Below are 19,068 nucleotides of genomic sequence, written 5' to 3' on the forward strand. Positions count from 1 at the left end.
TTGTGAATGGTGCTCTCTTCCCCCCTATTCAGCATGGCACAGCTGAATGCCTTCACTCTGATTAATGAGGACACACACAGTAATAATACAAATAAGGAATTAAAACGTGGCTCGCTGGCTGTGTAAACATCGCGAGGCATTTCTGAGAGGATGGGTCCCGGGGCTCTGACAGCAGGATAAAGAGGCAGGAAGAGTAATGAGCTATAGACACGTTCTTGACATGTTCCCATTACGCCTCGCTCTGAGCACGCATGCACGCATGCACGCACACATGTACACACACACACATGTACACACACACTTAGATGCAGAAATAGACAGACCAATGTAAGTACATGCAGTGTTGCAACAGCCAGTTGTATAAAATCGGTGCTACATTAGTGCATGTTGATTGTGATGAGATGAATGAAAGCAGAAAATAATTTTTTGGCTTCTTCAGTGCAAGTTTGTTACCTTGCTCACATTCCTACTTTCTACTCACCTTCCTCTCATTCCCATCTGTCATCTGGCATTCTGTCTGATGATAAACACAGGCGTCTTAAAGCATTTGTCAAGAAGTAACAATGATGGCTGTGACGAATACATATTTTAGACAAGACAAAAAGACTCAGGTTTCTGGAAATGAAATAACAACGGCAGCTCTTGTAACCCGGACACGTTGTCACTCTTCATTGTCTTCATCAGTTTATCTAGTTTGCTCTGTCTCTACCCAAATATTATCTCCACATTCTGAGTCCTAAATCACGTCCAACTCCCCTTTAGGCGCTGTCTGCAGCAGGGCTTGGTTCTGGCTTGACTGAGGCTTTAGTGATCAATCCATTCGAGGTGGTGAAAGTCAGTCTCCAGGCCAACAGGGATTCCTTCAAAGAGGTTGACTGAAATCAAATATTGTCATAATGTGTAAAATATTGGTAATCTACACATCTTTCCATAGAAATCTGCTCACATGTGTTTCTTTCGAATTCAATCTTTCCAATACAGCAACCCTCCTCCTTTGCCCAAGCAAGACGGATAATTAAGTCAGACGGCTTTGGACTGAGGGGCCTTAATAAAGGATTAACATCAACACTGGGGCGCCATGGAGTTTTCAACATGATCTACTTTGGCTTCTACTTCAATGTCAAGGACGCTATTCCTACCAACCCGGTAATATGCCAATCATAATCTATGATCACACACTTACTTGTTTTGGGGGTTTTTTCCAAACCACTTTAACCTTGCTTTGACATTGGTAACCTTGACTACACCTAGTTTTTTTGCTATCCATAGGCTATGTGATATGCATGTGTGCCAACAACCTTGCCACAGGGAAATACCAAATGTATTTAACAGTATTATTAGTTAGCCTGACTGGCATGGAGGGAAGGAAGCAAAAATCAGAGAGGACTTGTAAGATCAGCCCCACTAATACCTCTTCTGTTTGCTCTTCATAACATCCTCAAAGTTTCAGATTACACATCCGGCAGTTCCTGATGGCCCAAACAAAAGTTAATTTTGTTTAATGGAAACGTTACCATACGCCAGTTCCACATGTGCAAACTGGAGCATTAGATTAACTCCAATGAACTAATTGGAAGCAGACAACTGTACTATTTTCAAGAGGAGGGTTACAGTGGGAGGCCAGGCTCTGCTAAATTTTCAACATTTTTCCAATGACGCATGATGTACAGAAAACCAAGTGGTCATCTTCTGTGAATGATAATTATGTGGCTGGATGACTCAAATAGCTCCCTTCTTAGATTGTGGCAGTTGCTTTTTGGGAATTATCCGTCTCGATGCACATTGATGGAGCGATCCTGTTTGTTAGATGCTAACAGTGGCCATTGTCGAGACAGCAAAAGCAGAAATATTGCGGACGTTGTGCAATTCACAGGCTGAGCTGATAGTGGTGTTTCTTCAAAGGCCTTGTGTCAGCAACATGAGCAATGAGCTTGCAACTCAAACTTGTCTGCAGTCGAATTCAGACTGTCGAGTCCAGGTTTCTCTCATGTGGCCTTTTGACTAACAGAGGAGGCAGATAGCACACTGCCATCATTCACAAGTGAATGTGTGAGGAGATGTTTGCTTAAGGCTGTTAGGAAGTGGGTTGATGGGTGTACTTAGGCCACAGTTACGTTGCCCCCTTCTCCACATCCCACTTGAAAAAAAATAGAAAAAGTGGGATTAGCTGTTGATTTACCACGGCTCTCAGGGTGTCCAGCCGCTTGAGAAAGGCCTGGACCAGAGAGGCTGCTGTCATTTGTAAAAATATCCTGGCCAATTAGCTGTCAGAGCTCTCTGAGTCTGGGCTTCTTTGGTACAGTAATACCCCTGTGCCGAGTCACAGCCCAATTACCCAAATTGTCCCCATATGCCTCCCCAGTCTGCCTGCATGAACCCTGTTTATAAATCCTCTGTCTTGGCTCCCCGGTGAACATGTGCTTCTGCTCAGCCAATCAGAATGCTGCACTGCAGTCAGGAAGCACTAATCTGCCCCCCGCTACCATAAAATGATCAGGGCTTTCATGCAAGCTTTGCAATCATATGCACAAGTCCCCTCATGCTCTCCCCCACATTCGCTCATAGACGTAGACACATAATGTCTCAGCGCTGACTTTGTCAACTCCCTGTCACTACTTTCCTTTTTATTTCCAAAAGCTCTATTTGCTGTTTATGTTTTATGGGACCAAATTTAACCCTGTGGTTCACACTTTAAAAATATAAGTGTCACCCTTAAAAAGGCATACCTAATTTTATCTCCTCCTTTTTCAGGACCCTACCCTAGAGTTCCTGCGCAAGTTTACCATCGGCCTGTTGTCTGGGACCATCTCCTCCTGTGTGAATATTCCCTTCGATGTAGCCAAGAGCCGGATCCAGGGCCCCCAGCCAGTGCCAGGAGAGATCAAGTACCGCACCTGCTTCCAGACCATGGCACTAGTGTACCGCGAAGAGGGGTATGGACAAATGTGGGAGGAGAAAAACAGGGGATGTTCGGGACAAAAGCTGGAATGCTGATTCATTCAAGAATTAACTTTGTCTGTTTTGTTAGCAGTCGATAGTTGGTTATCTGCCAAACTGGCTGTCAGAGAAGACAAATGTACCAGCTGGAGCTACAAGTTAGCAGGGTTTGATTGTGTGGAGTGACTTTCCTACACTAAATACAGCAAAAAAGCACGAATAGCTTCATGCAAAACTGTGATCCAATGAATGGAAACTAAATAATGATGTTAGATTCTGGGCTGTATTCCCCATGAGTACGATCATACATTTCTGCAGCCTGTCAGTTGTTTAGTAAATGTTAACATATTTTCATGCCTCAAAGAATGACAGCTCTAAATGGAAGCTTCAAGGAAAGATGTATGTTATGCTAGCAATTGCCTCAGGCTTTCCACTTTCCCCCATGCTGCTCCGCTAGACAAGGGCCAGCGATATGTTTGTAGTTAGTGGATGTTGTTAGTATAGAGGTTGTTGCAAGAATGGCACTGAAATGTTGTCGTTGCAGGGGTGCATGGATGGTGCCCCATCCGCCACATCCAGTCCCCTTCTCTAACACAACACAGTCCCAGCTAATTAGTGGTCCCTATGGGAGACGTCGTTAAGCAGACCCTAACGAGCCGCACGGCGCTCCACGGGTCAATCTAATCAGACAGAGGGCCAGGGAGGAAGTGGGTCGAGCCTTATTAACGCCATCAGTGGCGGGGGCAGGGAGCGGGACAGGGAGCACGAGGCGGAGGCGGACAGCCACTGATCACCTTGAATGCATTAAGGAGCAGGTACTCGGTAGCGCTGGCCGCTGGACCCTATATACCTGATGGAGTGACAGACAGGCAGCGCAGCAGACAGACAGACTGACAGACAGGCTCTCACATGTATACTCATTCATGCATTCACAAGCAAGAGCACAGGCGCATGTATACAACCAGCATATGGAAGGACTCAGATCAGTCAAACACTTCCAAAAACAAATAGATTTATCATGTAAAAATGACTCTATTCAGAACTTGCTTATTATAATAGCGAACTGTAAGTATTGATGCATTGCATACATTACATCTAATAAAGCTGGGGCTTGATTCATGAATTGCTAGGCAGCTTCTGAATTTCTTTTTTAGATCAAATGATAATAGATTATCATACACAAGAGTTCACTTACATTGGTTTTCTTTGAGATCTGCAAAGCATCTAAAATGATATTTAATAAATGAAGTGATGTCAGAGGTTTAAAATTTGCCTCTGAGTTGTGCTGGATTTGACATATGAAGTAGGACACATGAGAAGTACTTATGTGCAGTCTAAAATTTACACACCACCACTCCATTTGCACTAATTTACATTTCAACTCCATCGCAGCACAGCCATTACGCAAACTGAAACGATTTACATATACTGGATTCTAGCTAAAATCTTTGCACATTAACACCTTACAGCTTTTCTTTCCTTTCTTTGCAGGTATTTGGCACTATACAAGGGATTGGTTCCCAAGATAATGAGGCTTGGACCAGGTAAGAAAAAAAAAATTCCTCGTGTTAATATTGAAATCATTGTCATCCTCACATCTGTCACACCTGTTGCAGCAGATAAGGCTGGTGAAGAGAGCGATTAAGCAAGAAAAAGCCTTCCCTTAAGCATATTAGCATTTCAACTTTGCATGCAGTGCTTCCAGTGAAATAAGGCTGTAGCAAACACATTTACATAATATTCCACAATAATAAGCTTTAAATGGAAATACAGTGAGCTAGAGATACCGTCCACCTCCTTTGTAAACAAGTGCTACAAGCTTTTCACATGTTCCTGCTCTCAGAAACTCACTGGGGAAGTAAAGCCTCTGAAAATCAAATTCACAACGGGTACTTCTCTTATATTCTCTCACAGGTGGAGCAGTAATGCTGTTGGTCTATGAATATGTGTCTGAGTGGCTGCAGAGAAACTGGTAACAAAACAGGGAACCCCACAATGGTGCCTTATGAACTGTGCCTTATTGCAAGTATCGTTACCTGATCAGAGTCATATCGGAATAAATTCGATATTTTTTTTATCTTGAATACAAAAAACTCAAATTACCAAATCAGCATTATATTATGTTTTAAAATGCAGCTTTCATTTCCCACATTCAAAATGCTACAACACATTTTGAGTCTGAAGGAACTGTTCTAATACCTGAAAATAGTCTTCATTGAGTTTAAAATCATTGACAAATCAGTGTTCCTAATGAAGTCATGCATTAACATAGTGTTTTCACATTTCATTGGTTGTAGTTCTCATGTTTTTCTTCTTTTTTGGGCTCATCTCACTGGTTTGGTGCAACAATCACAGATTAAATAGACAAAGACAAAGTAGACTGAGCTGAACGCTTCAGAATATGAACTCTATTTATATAGAAATACTTGAAATGTGTTCAAATGACATAAAACACCAAAAATAGAGTGATGGCATTTTTATGATTATCCTGATTTCTGTCTATTTACAGCTATACTTGAACATATATCCTCAATTAAGATGAGTTTGTACAACGATCAATCTCCAGTCTCCTATTTTATCACATTATAATATATATATATATACATATTCATCTTTTTATGGTATATGTATTCATAAATGCAAATACAAGATGCAATCAGGAAGTTCAGACATAGTGTAGAGTAGAAATCATATTTAAATTTAAATTCAGCAGCCTTCAAGAACACCTCATTGTGCAGCAAAGCACTGCTCCCAGTGCTACTGCAACTTTTGGAGGATTCCTTGGAAGTCTGCTTATTGATTACACCTATCTTCATCCGTGTACTACTGAGCCTTAGCAGAAATAGTGTTTTAATGTCTAACAAGAACACTGACGTTATGAAAGCTTATTGCAAAAGTTATTAATGCATATGTTTTTGCCAGTTTGTTCTTAATACACGGATCAAACTTGGCACCAGAAGCCCATGGCATCGCAAAGGCACGCGGAGAGTCTCTTTTGATGTCGTTCCATAATTATACTGGATGCTGGGGGCAAACCGTCCTGCCTGAGACAATCAGTCACAAAACTGTCAACATCTTTGAGAGCTTCCTGTTTTCCACGTTATTTTAAAAAAAACAACAACAACAACAATTTAACATGCAGTTCAGTTTTTTCAATAATCATTTTCTGGCTTTGTCAAGAAAAGTGCTATGGAAAATATGAAGGTTTTGGTGCACCCTGCACCATGAAAATGGACAGTATTCGATGGGATTCTTCTGTTTTTAATGTACCTCCAAAAAAAAAATCTGAGTTTTATATGTTTTCAAGGTTTTATTGATAAAATGTTGTGTGGATTTTCCTTTTTAAGACCTTCCTGAAAAAAAAACCTCAAATCAAAAACAACAACTGGACAGTTCTTTCATGTATTGGTAACAAATAAAAAGAAAAAATGAACCCACATTTTCGTCACTGTATAATTGTGTGTTGCGTGTCCTGTAACAGTAGATTCGTGTTGTTGTTTTTGTCTTAACTGGGACCGTTTCATCTTGGCATCGATATAAGAATATCCCCTTTCTACAGTTTGCCACTTCATCACTCTCCTTTTTGTCATCCGAGCGCTTCGTAGCCAACTTAGTGTCAGTCTTTCTCTCTCTGGCGGGTAGTCAGCGCTCGAACATTTAGTGCAAGCTAAAATAACAAGCCCCAAGAATTCAAATGGGGCTGCAGGGATCGAGGGGGTTACCACACACATTCTCTTTCTCTCTCTCTCAGTCTGTTTCTTATACAAATATTCAAAAACACATATATACACACACCTGTTGCACAGCCTTAGGCATAGTGGCTTCTCGAAGAGACTCATCTTAACTTCATCTGGTAGCTGGTATAGTGAGCCACGTTGGCATTTGACAGTCATCATTAATGTGGGAGTCACTCTCTGCCAAAATGGAACGGCTCCTAGTTTTTGCCTAGGGGCCCGCGGTGAGAGACTAACAACTGTGGCTTGAAGACTGATGGAATTGTAAGAGCTTAACCTGTCCTTTATGTAATGGAGTTCTGAATCTGTATCTGTATTTTAAAAGCTTGTGAAACTTTACCATGAATTCCCTGCACACTGCAATAATCATAAATCTTATAAGTCTCCCTCACGTCATTTTCTTTGCGCCCTTTTTATGGATTTTCCCACCCTCATCTGTAACATCTCAATTCAGTGGCTCCGCTTTGACAAGGCTGCAACCTGGGCATGGCTCTACCTGCCTTTCCCAGTGCAAATGTGGTTAATGATTAGTATATTAAAATGTCTGCAATTTACACTGTAGGTAAAAAGCAGTCAGCCATGCACACACACACACAAAGACACGGCACCAGACGTGATTTTTAAAAACACGGCACTTATTTTTTTCCATTTTGCTCACCTGTCTCCTCACTGTTGTTGTTTTAAGACATTAAGAAAACATTCTGGCTGTTGTCAGCTGCTTTTAAAAGTGTTCATTGAGCAGAAGCACGCATGAAGTCCTGTATTCAGCCGGTATTACTTTCTCTGCTCAGTGTTACTCTGTAAATGGCTGTCTTGCTTCTAATTGCATGCGGAGAAGTAAAGATAACCATATGACACTGAAGTCAGACTCAACTTAATTAATTGTAAACACGTGTCTGCCCTTATTATTATTTTTTAAAGTACGCCATTTAGACCTCTCTTTCCATAAAGCTGACCAACATTAAACTACAAGAGCAGGGATTGTTAGACTTTCGAGAAGCTTCCCCTGTCTAGAAAACACACTGTTCCTGTTTTTTGAATACTGTTGTCAATTAAGACAACCACATTTTAATTTTGTTCTGTGAGTCAGACTAGACTAACAAGGCTGTGTGCAGTTCATGTAGCTTAGTTGAAAGGAAAAGTTGTTTGGCCTTGTTGTGTGTCGGCTGAGGTAAAGAACAGAGCGTGTAACGACTCTTTCATGCCACTCAGAGACTTAACTATCATTTGCCGTTCATGATGGATGGTGGATGGTAAAAGGGTGGCCGTGATGGCTGGCTGGTACAGCGAGTGAACATCTCGTCTCTGTGATGTGGTTCACATACGGTCAAAGAAACACTACGATCCCTGAGCAACGGTCCGTGACCACTGGATGCGGGGAAGACTGCTTTCCAAGTCAAATCAGCTCCTGCATGGGGAGGACTGTTGACACTGTCACGTGCAGAGGCTGTTTATGCTGTATCGCGGGAGGGAAAGAAAAACTGAGCCGCGCACCTACTGAACCATCGGCAGCAGGTAATGCTATGCGAAAGAGCTGGGTAAGCACCTATATCAAGTTATCAATCTACAACTTCAACTAAAGCCCAGTTTGTGTAAATCTGTGGTTTCCACTGCAGGGCTAGACAGGGCTTGCCAGACTCACTCGTAATTTATTACACTACACTCTTCCCCCCTCTACACTTTCAGAAAGTATTTTTGCATCATTTTGCAAACATGTCATTTGTCAGATGGCCTATGTGCTTTTCCTTTGTAATGAACACGTTGAGTTGGCCCTGACAGTCCTATTTGGCCCTTTATGTGGCTGCTGGAGGTTCGTGTTTGGGTCACATGTCTGATGACCTTGGAAACCGCAGGCCAATGAGTCTATTTGTGGCTCTCTGAATGTACATGGACTGCACCTGACCCCAGGAGTCTAGGACTCTTGGGCACACAGATCTCAAATTTGTTTGAAAAGCTGATATTTTTATTTACTATTTTTCCCACAAAACCATATGAAAAAAATTCTATGACTTAAAATGGTTGAAAATTATAATGCATGACATTAGGCTGTTATTATTATTTTTTAAAGACAGCAGGGCTTTACTGGAATTAATATTCTATGTTTCAAAGTATAAATATACACTGCATTTTGACTTTTTTTCAGTTTGGTTGCAGTGGGAAATGTCCAAAATTCTCTTATGTTTTGCACATTTTATTCATTTGTGTTTTATTTTTATTTATAATTTTTATGGGAATAATCTGTTAAAATAGTGCGAACCCAAATTACTCAAATTGTGTTTTTGTCACTCTAATGCACAGGTATAATTTTTTATGCTTACAGAAAGGACCGCATTAAATGTAATGAGGTGAGAAGACATGTACCCATTTTTAATGGCCAAAGGACTTTCAAAGAATTGCTTCAAGTGGTCGCAAACACTCGTGCTCCCAAAGCATTTCTGATGAAGTTTCCTAGTGAGCCATGACGCATGGTAATAGAAAATACAGGCCTTGTCAGCGTGCACACGTCTTTTTTTTTTTTTCTTTTATGGAAAGCAGTTTCCTGCTCATGTAAAACAGGCCAGTAGGCCACAATGCCCTGAGTCTAGAATAGCTGGAAGAAAAAGAGATGAAATATTTTTAGCTGTGATGGTGCACTTGTTTTCTGTTCTCCGAATAATAAGTGTTGAGGAATCCCCAAACAGCCAGAAAACTCCACGAAGACCAATAAAAGCCAAACAATTTAATAAGATACATTCAATTTCATTGTGCAACATTTGACAATTAATTATGTTAATGCTCTAGACTCCAATGTGCCCAATGCCAATTCTGTCTAAATGTGCGTGGAGATGTCCATGCTTTCTGTAAGACTAATTGCACTTCATTCAACGTACCTTTAATCTAATAAATAAACTTCCCTTTGAAGCTCTTGCATAGGCTACACTTTTAGAGAAGTGGAAAACAACGCTCCATAACAGAGTTACTTTTATCAAATCATAAACAAAAAGCATACAAACATAAAAAAACAATAGCAATTATTATTATTAAGCACCCTGAAACACTAATGTAAAGTTTTTTTTCCCTTTTCTTTGATTCTGTATTCATGAAGTTATACATTACCCCATTTTGCCCAGAGACATTTGCAGATGTGCAGTAAAGAATCTGAGAGGAATTATGTTGATGGGTGGTGTAGCAGTCATATGTCAGTCTTTGGAACACCTGTCCTGCAAGTACTTTTAGACAACACATTTGCTGTAAAAACTGACAGGCTTTTTATTCGTTGTGTGTCTTTGGTCTGACTGCGCTTAGCTCGGAGGGGCATCATATACCCAGTGGCGCAGATATGAGTCCTGGGGCCGAGTCCTTCATAGAAAGCTGGCAGTGGGAGTGGAAAACAGTTGCCACCACGGACAGACTTGGAGTTGAATGTCCTCTCCGTCTCTCACCCAACCCACTCCCCTTCATACCCTCCCACCCCCCTTTCTCCCATCAGTCTGTGGAGTTGACTTCACAGCACCGAGGCGGCGACTGGGTGGATGGCGTCACGGTTGGCTGACATCCTCTTGAAGGCCAGCGGGGTGGCAATGTCACAGCTGTGGGGAGATAGAGCATTGCCACTGGCTGGCTGCCACGTGGGTCCGGTCACATAGGCCGACGTGGTGGCGCTGTACCCCATGTAGGGTGACACTTGGGTGGGAGGGTGGTAGGGAGGGATGCTGGGTGCTGTGACATAGCTGTTCACTGTGGGCAAGCCATTCGGCATCTGGGATTTAAAGAAGAAAGGGGAAAATAAGATTAAGATAAGAGCCTCTTAATTATAGGTTTAAAAAGTCACTAATAACTCATTTCATCATTAGTCATTTTCCTTTTCTAAAAAATGATCAAAAAGAAATTGTTTGCCACAGACATTTTCCTAAATAGGGACTGTAATAAGTTCAAAAAATTTCTGCCCATCCCAGGGAAACACACAAAAGCAGCTGCTGTAATTAGAAAAGGAAAGAAAAACTGGGGCAAGCTGTAGAAGAAAGTGAAAGTGATGTTGGTTGAATTATAAACAGCAGAGAGCTTAATTCTAACTTCACAGCTACCACATGAAAATAAATATTTTCCCAGTTTCGGGAAGCATACGTGCACTATATGGAGCTTGTTTTCAACTCAAAAGTGGACATTGCACCAGTGTTGCTGATAAACTGCACTTAAAGGATGTCATGACAGACTGAGAGGGAAAAGGCACGCACAGGGGAAATATCATGGTTCGAACCAGGAATGGGCTTTGCTTCTCTGGCACAGCGACAGGACTTAACTTGAGGAATTCACCAAAGCATTTCAGCAGGGAGGCAGAATTTCTGTTCCTGGGTGGTCCCGGACTACTGAGAATTATTTCTATACAACTGGGATCTTTTCTGTTCCTCTCACTTATTTTCATAGACTTGCTTGACTGACAAAGTCACTGGCAACTATCTTAAAAGAGATATGAAAAATTATCTTCCTAACTGGCATTTGCGGTGATTATAAAAACACAAGTACAGAGAAAAAACTGCGTGTGTGTGTGTGTGTGTGTGTGTGTGTGTGTGTGTGTGTGTGTGTGTGTGTGTGTGTGTGTGTGTGTGCATGCCTGGGCCTGGGCCTGGGCCTGCAGGTGTCTGTGGGTCTGTACTGGGTGGCTGTGGGTGTCTGGGGCAGTTGTTTGTGGGTGTCTGACCATGTGTGTATGAGTATGCGGGTGTTTTGTATCATAACTTCACTCAAATATACTGAAATGTATTTCATTAAGTCCTGTACAGACAGCCCATTATATTATTCTTGTTTTTTTCCAATTTAAATCAACAAATGTAATTAAACAGTTTCCCCAAAATTAACACATTTCCACTCTTGAAAAACATCATATATTACACACAGCCTAGTGTTTGCACATGGTATACTTATACATACAGACACACATTCGGCTCATGGCAATGTCTATCTATCTATAGGTATAGATGTAACATAGATATAGATATATAGTATATAGAGAGAAAGAAAAGAAAAGAAACTCCCTTTCAGTTTTACGCAACTGACTACTGCAAGAACACAACTAACTGCAGCCTCCGGAACGACCACATAGTTGAATCAACACCTGTCTGACACAAAGTCAACAAAATCAAACGAGTATACAAAAGGCGAATTTATGGGACTGATCTTGTATCTGATTGTATAATTTATAAGGCGGACCTGTTCTTTCATCCTCCGCCCTCCGTATATATAAAACGTTTTTAAACTTGAATTACATCACTTGTACTTACTTTAACATTACTATTAAAAAGTTTTAAAATTCATATTAATAATAATAACATTAAAGTGTTTCATTGTTATGAATAATAATAAAAATAAATAAAACACTTGGTGTATTTGGTCGACTATGCGACAAAATACTTTAGCGAATTTACTGCTGCTCTAATCCCTGTATTTCTTTTTTAAACAAATAATTTAAACTAAACTTCAGGACATTTACGAGTTTGTTTGTTTGTTTTTTTGTTAAATTTCTAGAGAGTACAAATTTTAAATATTTTTTTTAGATATATATAATATGTAGGCTATGTTTTGTTAAACATTTCGCCTCTTTCAAGCGTTTTTAAAACACTTTTGCATTAACTCCGAGCCGCGGTTCGTGATTTAACCTTAATCTGTGTTAATGATGCTCGCAATCTTGCAGAGAAGCACACACGGGTGCATCTGCCCGCTTTGCCTTCAGAGCAGAGGCCAAAGGTTTCTAGCCGCGGTCTTGGTCCTTATGGAAAAATAGGTGTTAGGAAATTTGTCAGAAATGTAAAGCCGTCAAAGGTTTTCATTGGCCAGGTTTGGTTAGTTTTCTTAGCTGAAAGTCAACCTTTAGAAAAATTAAAAAAGAAAACCAAAAACAACAAGTTCCCTGCTGCTGCAAGAAAGATCGTGCTTTGAAACTGGTGGTAAAAAGTGACTTGTAGTTTGATAGATACAAAGTTGTTTAGCCATCTTGTTTGAACACGATCCTGGCAAGACCGCGCACTTTCCCTGCGTCTCAGCCTGTCTGACAAACACAAATTTAACAAAGTCTAAAGTCACATTAGATCTTAGCAGGCTGCAGAGTCTGCATGTATAAAATCGGAGTGATGGGGCACATTTTAATCCTCAGTGTTTTGGTGGAACAGTTCTTGCTTCGCCATTCTTTGTTTTTCATGCAATAAACTGTGTAATTTATGGAGTTGTTATTTTCTGCATTTAATGGCTCACTTCTGTTTTTGTATAGCTGCTTGGCTAACCGCTCAGACAGTTATTGTGCGTCCACTTTGAGCGCTCCTAATCTTCCAGCATCGGTTCAATCTTTTTTTTTCCTTCATAATGAGAATGAAAAGCCCCCCATGATAAAGTAGCAAAATAAATGATGTGCATGGAAACGTTTTCTGTCAGTGACCAGAATCACAAGCCCTTTCAAAATAAAAGAAGAAAAGGAAAGCATGCGCACACAAGCGTGATTTGGGAGGGAAATGACATTAAAGGCCTGCGATGAGTGGTGTGTAGACCTGCGTTAGTTTTAGATAGAAAAGCGGAGATAAAGCTGAATAAAAATCTATCCAATCACTTTCAGACTTGCAGCTTATTGAGTTTGGCCATATACATTTTATTAAAGCTACATAACATTAGGAAATAAAACGAAAAACATCTTAAGTTGCATGAAAGTCAGTAACGATTCGTGTATTAATTTTTCACTATTGTATGTTTGAGTCGGCGTTTTTAGCGTGGACTTAACCGCTCCAGCAAAATAACGAATGCACCGGACGCTTAGAGCTGCAGGACTGCCATTAAGGACACAACAATATCCCAAAGCCTACTTTAAAACTCACAGACAAATGACGGGATGATGGTTGTCGTTGACTAGGCTACAGCATTAAAACCAGCCAATTCAAATACTGTATAATTTACCAGGGAGACGAAAACAGGAGGCAACTGGCTCTTATTCAGGGGTCCAGCCATTGTCTCGAGTGTGAAGCACGCTACACTTAATTTTCAAAATCCTAAAAGTTAATAATAACTAGGCTATTTAAACCCCCTTTGATGTGCTTATTGTTAAATAATCTGCTCTGTAATCATCCATAAAAGCACTGACCAAGCAGCAGGGCCTAAACGAACTGCCCCTTGTAAAGCCAGAATAAAAAAAAGAGAAGAGAGAGTGAAATAAAAATGCACCCCAGCCAGCAGAAGGAGCGCATTAATGCTGTGAAATGGGAAGTTTCCATGCTAACTGTTAAAATAGAAGAATACTCAAGTCTGCAAGTAGATTAATAGCCTACACTCTTTTCGCTCTTTCTGTACTCCTGATTAAAAAACAAACAAAAAAAAATTAAAAATTGAGATTTCCACTTTTTTACCTGTGTGTATTTTGCCTCAGGTTCTAAATGCGCCTTATCCACGCCATTGACTAGTGGAGAGCTTGCTGGTAGGAAATTAGTCCTGTTAATAGCGCTCCATTCTTCTAGTTTGGTGCTGGGAAAGGATGGACTGTCACTAACTGGGAGGGGGGCAAAAGAGAAAGAGAGAAGAGAGGGCGGTCAGGAGGAGACTGTGCTAAGGTTAGGGGGAAAAAAGACCGGCACAGGCCGCTGCTGTGATTCATGCATCCGTTAACCGCAGGTTAGCCAGGTTGCACAAGACAATAAACCCTGTGACATTCTGAACTGATTATTTGTCAATTTAGGTATGAATAGCACGTAGGTTGAAGGTCTTTCCTGTGCGTAATGCTTCTTTAAATGTTTCCTTGAGCCATTAAACAATTATCTTTGTATTATCTATTATCCGATGTACTGTATTTCAGCCGAGTTTCAAGTGTATGAAACCTAGACTCTGTATTATTTTTTTCAAAAATTTTCCAGATGTCTGAAATTGAGATAATCTCTTCTGAAAATAAAAGTTTGGGGAAATTATTTTTTGCCTGATAATTGCCTTTTGTCGTAAATTTATATTTTTCTTTAGGGCTGTGAATGAGAACCTAACACAAAGGTGAAATTATCTGTCATATTTTTAATTATGTATTTATTAATTTTATTCGTCGTAAAGAAAATGTGCTCAGAATACATGGGACTAAATGTAGTTGGGTTTTTTTTTTTTAATCCATTTCTTTTTTAAGTTATGGCTAAAGCGACTCCCTCTCTCTGGGTCAAGGATATTAGAGAAAAAAAATTGTCTCGCTGTCGGAGACAAATTGAATTGACTTTCATCGTCTCCTTCTTGTGCATGATGGGCACACTACATAGATTCCCCGTTGTTTACTGTGAGAGAAGCCATCACAACAATTTCGACAAAGAGCTGTAAACAAACTGCGTGCTGCACATATTAATATTATAACACTCTGCGACTTTATCAACCCTCGGGAGTTTTGAATGTGTTGTCCGTGTGCGTAAAAATAAAAACTACTCTAGACAAAGCCACTAATATTTTACATTTTTAGCCGTGCACGTGTTTTATTTTATTTTATTTCCTATCATTTCCATTAATTCCAAACCCATTTTAAAAAAGTATGTGGCAAATCTCTCACTTTACTAAATGTACTAAAAACTTCAACTCAGCGTTCAAAAACCTGCCACAAGCATCTGCTAATAATTTAGAAATGCATAAATTGTTTATAAAGGCAGCCCCTCAAAACACTGTTCTCCCCCCACCCACCCCCACCCCGTGAGCTTTCGTGGATATCTGCTTTACATTTATGTTATTTATATTGCTCGAGTGAAGCTTTGCATGGCGGTGGAAGTGGAAGAGGCCGGGGCGTGTTTCTGCATGGCAGCCCTGAATCCTGACAGCAACAGGATTGCGGCAATGGACTGACAACACTTCCCTTCCTGCCACTGGAAAACAAGCTCTTAGAAGAAGCCCTCTCACACCACCGAGCCGACCATTAGCACTGATTTATGCTGGATCCTGTTTCACTGTTTCCAAAACAATTGCGGTTTTGTTGAGTACAAGGCAAAGTTATCTGGGCCTACCTGCATGTGGACAAAACACAACCCACGCAGCAGAAAACGCATTCTAATGCGAGATACTTATTTGAGGCCTGAATCGGGCAAACCGCTGAATGCACAGTTCTGCACAAAACGACTCGCTCCAAGTCATGGCAAACATTCAGCACACCTCATTTTGATACACTTCGTCTCACCGCCTTTCCCTCCGCTGTCCCTCTAATATTCCACATCCGCCTCTTAATTATTCTTGCAAGCTGGACCATCTGTTTCTGAACTAACCTGCCTCCTTTTAAAATCAATATCAGCAGGCAGGTCAAATGGCATTTAAGCTTTCTCTCTCCAAAAAGGCCTGTGGGTTTATAACGTTCCAATAGTTACTTTTGGAGGCCTTTAAAAACAATTACACTAACTCAAAGGGAGAAAAAAAACACAAGTGCCGGTTTTATTCCAAATACACACACACATACACACACACATTCGCACTCTTGCGTGCAAAACCCCTTCAAAAGTTGGTTATATGTGGTGCAATAAACAAATGTAACCGCCCTCCATGCAGCCATGCTTACTTTGTTGCTCTGTAATAGACCGTATCCCCAGAATATCAGTTACAGAGTGCGAGGAAGGCCATATCCTGTGCATGGCCATGTGTCCGGGAAGGGTGGGCATGCCAGGGGGAGTGGGCACTTTGGACGTCGGGTATGAGTATAAGTGGTTGTAGGGTAACGTTGGTTGTGGCGGTGGATGAGGCGCCTGCTTGCCCGACTCATACTGGCTCTGCTGGGACAGATTCCCAATCTTGTTTCGGAGGATCCGACTGATGGAGCTAACGGAGGGCAGGTTGAACTTGTCGCAAACCCCGTCAGCGAGTAGCCTGTCCCGGATCTCCCAGGCAAAAATCCCCGGGTCTCTCTGCTTGTATGTCCGTATGTGTTTGACAACGGTGGGTGTGGTGACCCGCGGCTTGCTGCCTCCGATTGCCCCCGGGAGGATGGAGCCGGTCTCGTTGTAGCGAGCCAGGATCTTGCTGACACAGCCGTGGGACACGCGCAACTGCCTGCTGATGTCACAGGGTCGAATCCCGAGTTGGGCCAGCTCCACTATCCTGAGCCGGATGGCGTTGGGGAGCGGCCTGCCGTTTACGAAAACACCACCGAGTTGGTTCACTTCACCGAAGGCAGGCTCTGGTGTCAAAAACAAACACACAGAAGGGCACAACAGTGAGACAGCGATTAGGTAACCAACCCAAGGCCCTCCACACTGCTAACGACCCCTTATTTATAATATAACAGAATATTTAAATAATATATGCTTATATTACAGATATGAATTTCAGCAGATATGCTGATAGTTTATTTGTGTCTCAGTCAACATATTTCAACTTTTGTTATTTATATACGACGGGGGGAAAAATCAACCTTCTCACATTTGCACTTGATTTTAAACTTTAATTTTTGTTTTTTCAGCAAAGTTTTCACTCCCGCTAAACAACTGAAGTTATGGATCAACTGTGTTAAGTGATCGCTGATAGCTGTCGTTTATGCAGGGTAGATTTCACACCGATGTCCGGTGGGAAGTGCCAAAATTCGTGCGTAACCTCCACATAAATACTCATCGCCCTGTTTTATATCCTCTGGATTAAAGACTAAACTAATCCGTCAAAACACCACAGACAATATCTCGCTAAATTCCCCCCACCTTGCTTTAAGAAGTTGCACCGATCGCTGCATCCCTGTCAAGAAACCAAAAAGCGATACAACACTGAACTCACCCATCGTGTTAAAGCCGCAAATGAAGAATACGGTGTCCGCTTTGTGCCTCCTGCGTGGGTCCTGCTCCGCGTCCAGCGTGTCCACTTTCTAAAATCGCGTCCAAGAAAATCTTCTTGCGCGATAAGGAACAAGAGAGACAAAATTCTCGATCTGTTTCCTGACGGCGCTGGAGACAGGCTTACATTTCAATCTGTTGAAATCAGGAGGCTGGGCTTCCGAGGGTTCTCCCCCCGCTGATTGGATCGGACCCTCCCATTTGCCATCGAGTTTGCACAGACCTAAATTATCATTGGCCCAGAAGTTTGTCATGACAACTTCAGAGTGTCACACACACACACCCGGGTCCCTCTCATCCTGCTATCCAAAAAACGGGGACATGCCACCATGAATGGCTTTGTTTTTTAGGCAGGTTGAGTGCAATCCAGTATCCGTACGGGATCGCATCTTCACTCTTTCAACAATGATGTGAAGATACCAACAAAAAAAAATGACAAACAGGTTCCTATTTGTGAGCATCACAAGGAAACACCAACTGAAATATTATGTGAATTTATTTATAGGGGGAAACCCCACAAATGTGTGCATTTTCGACCCCAGCAGTAACCGGTTTTATTTTATGCAGCTGTTTTTATAATAATCAGTTGCCTTTCAAAATAAAATAAAAGTTCAGCTCCAAAGACCCGACTTTGTGTGGCTTTATGCTCCGCCACACTAACTTTCATCTCAAGCTTTTAAATGGCATCATTAAGGAAATGGCAGGAAATGAATGATTGCTTTTCTGTAATGTAATTGGCTGGTTGATGTTTGTAAATTCTATCTCATTGCACTTGAAGGTTATCATAACTTTTTTCTTATTTGTCACCCAAGTATTTCTTTTCTTCTTCTTCTTCTTTTATTCTCTTTCAGGCGTCGAGCATAGACTGACAGCAGACCAAACGCTCCAGCGATTTGGTGAAAATGAGGCGAATAAGTTTAATCTTTAGAATTTAATCTCTCTTGTCATGCAGTTTGAAAATACACGGCACAGTTAAAAACCATGGCCAGGTTTCAATTTTGTGCCCATTTGACATTAAGTATTATTTCGTTTTTTTAGTCGGACACGTGTCAAAAGAAAAATACAATTCAAATCATTGTTTTTTTTTTAAACAATTATTTATTTTCACGTTTCTATTATAAGCTGCACGTCTCTTTAGGCTTAGCCTGCGCAAAGCAGGCCAATTTTTTTAGCCAATTATGCCCAGCGAGCGTTAATGGAATGCAGGTTGTTAAGGTTCTTATGTGATAACATAATTACCTTTTATTTCTTAACCTTTACGCGATTGTCCTTCAAGCTCAACGTTTGCAGCTCAGTGTGTTATAGAGGGAATATTCCTTACTTTCACATGTTCAGCAGGCAAGCACTTTCTGCAGAGAAACCCCAGTTGCAAGCAATAAGAAAGATTTGTTGCTCCCCGACACGAGAAACAAACACACGCCATAATTTTGCGCCTTCGCTCACTCCCCGTTTTGACACATGCTTTGGATTTTCCGTGTCATATTTTAAGAAGGCCACGGTGCATGACTGACCTTCATCTCTGTACAATCTAAAGAGATCAGTGTGCATGTAAACATCAAACAGCACCCCTGCGCTGCAGTGCAATTAAGAATATTGTTGAAAACCTCTGCTAACATTAAACACCGAAG

The 19,068-nt window shown here is 41.2% G+C and overlaps 2 protein-coding genes across 2 annotated transcripts in view; one reads left to right on the top strand and one right to left on the bottom strand.

Moving 5' to 3' along the window:
- The window catches only part of slc25a21 (solute carrier family 25 member 21), an 85,686-nt gene extending 78,652 nt beyond the window's left edge, over positions 1–7,034 (top strand). Inside the window, exons 7-11 of the mRNA XM_085257688.1 lie at positions 763–870; positions 982–1,146; positions 2,752–2,933; positions 4,429–4,481; positions 4,852–7,034. Coding sequence (XP_085113814.1) covers positions 763–870; positions 982–1,146; positions 2,752–2,933; positions 4,429–4,481; positions 4,852–4,913 — 570 coding nt within the window. The 3' untranslated portion in view covers positions 4,914–7,034. The remainder of the gene's footprint in view (positions 1–762; positions 871–981; positions 1,147–2,751; positions 2,934–4,428; positions 4,482–4,851) is intronic.
- A 2,341-nt stretch (positions 7,035–9,375) lies between these two features.
- pax9 (paired box 9) lies at positions 9,376–17,533 on the bottom strand. The gene is made up of 4 exons (XM_085257607.1): positions 17,385–17,533; positions 16,183–16,797; positions 14,033–14,172; positions 9,376–10,410 (listed from the first exon to the last, which is right to left on the bottom strand). The coding sequence occupies exons 1-4, from the start codon at positions 17,386–17,388 to the stop codon at positions 10,156–10,158; spliced, it is 1,014 nt and encodes a 337-aa protein (XP_085113733.1). The 5' UTR covers positions 17,389–17,533; the 3' UTR covers positions 9,376–10,155.
- Positions 17,534–19,068: the final 1,535 nt, after the last annotated feature.

This window comes from Mchenga conophoros, linkage group LG19, assembly GCF_057382185.1.
Source record: "Mchenga conophoros isolate Kocher_MC1m ecotype Shallow Benthic linkage group LG19, M_conophoros_male_GT1.1, whole genome shotgun sequence".
Taxonomy (NCBI): domain Eukaryota; kingdom Metazoa; phylum Chordata; class Actinopteri; order Cichliformes; family Cichlidae; genus Mchenga; species Mchenga conophoros.

What these genes read in the sequence shown, in the direction of transcription:
- pax9 (XM_085257607.1), bottom strand. An exon ending in GTCTATTACAGAGCAACAAA is followed by an intron (nt 14,173 to 16,182) that starts GTAAGCATGGCT and finishes CCCCCCTCCCAG; the next exon opens with TTAGTGACAGTCCATCCTTT. An exon ending in CTGAGGCAAAATACACACAG is followed by an intron (nt 10,411 to 14,032) that starts GTAAAAAAGTGG and finishes TTTAAATCCCAG; the next exon opens with ATGCCGAATGGCTTGCCCAC.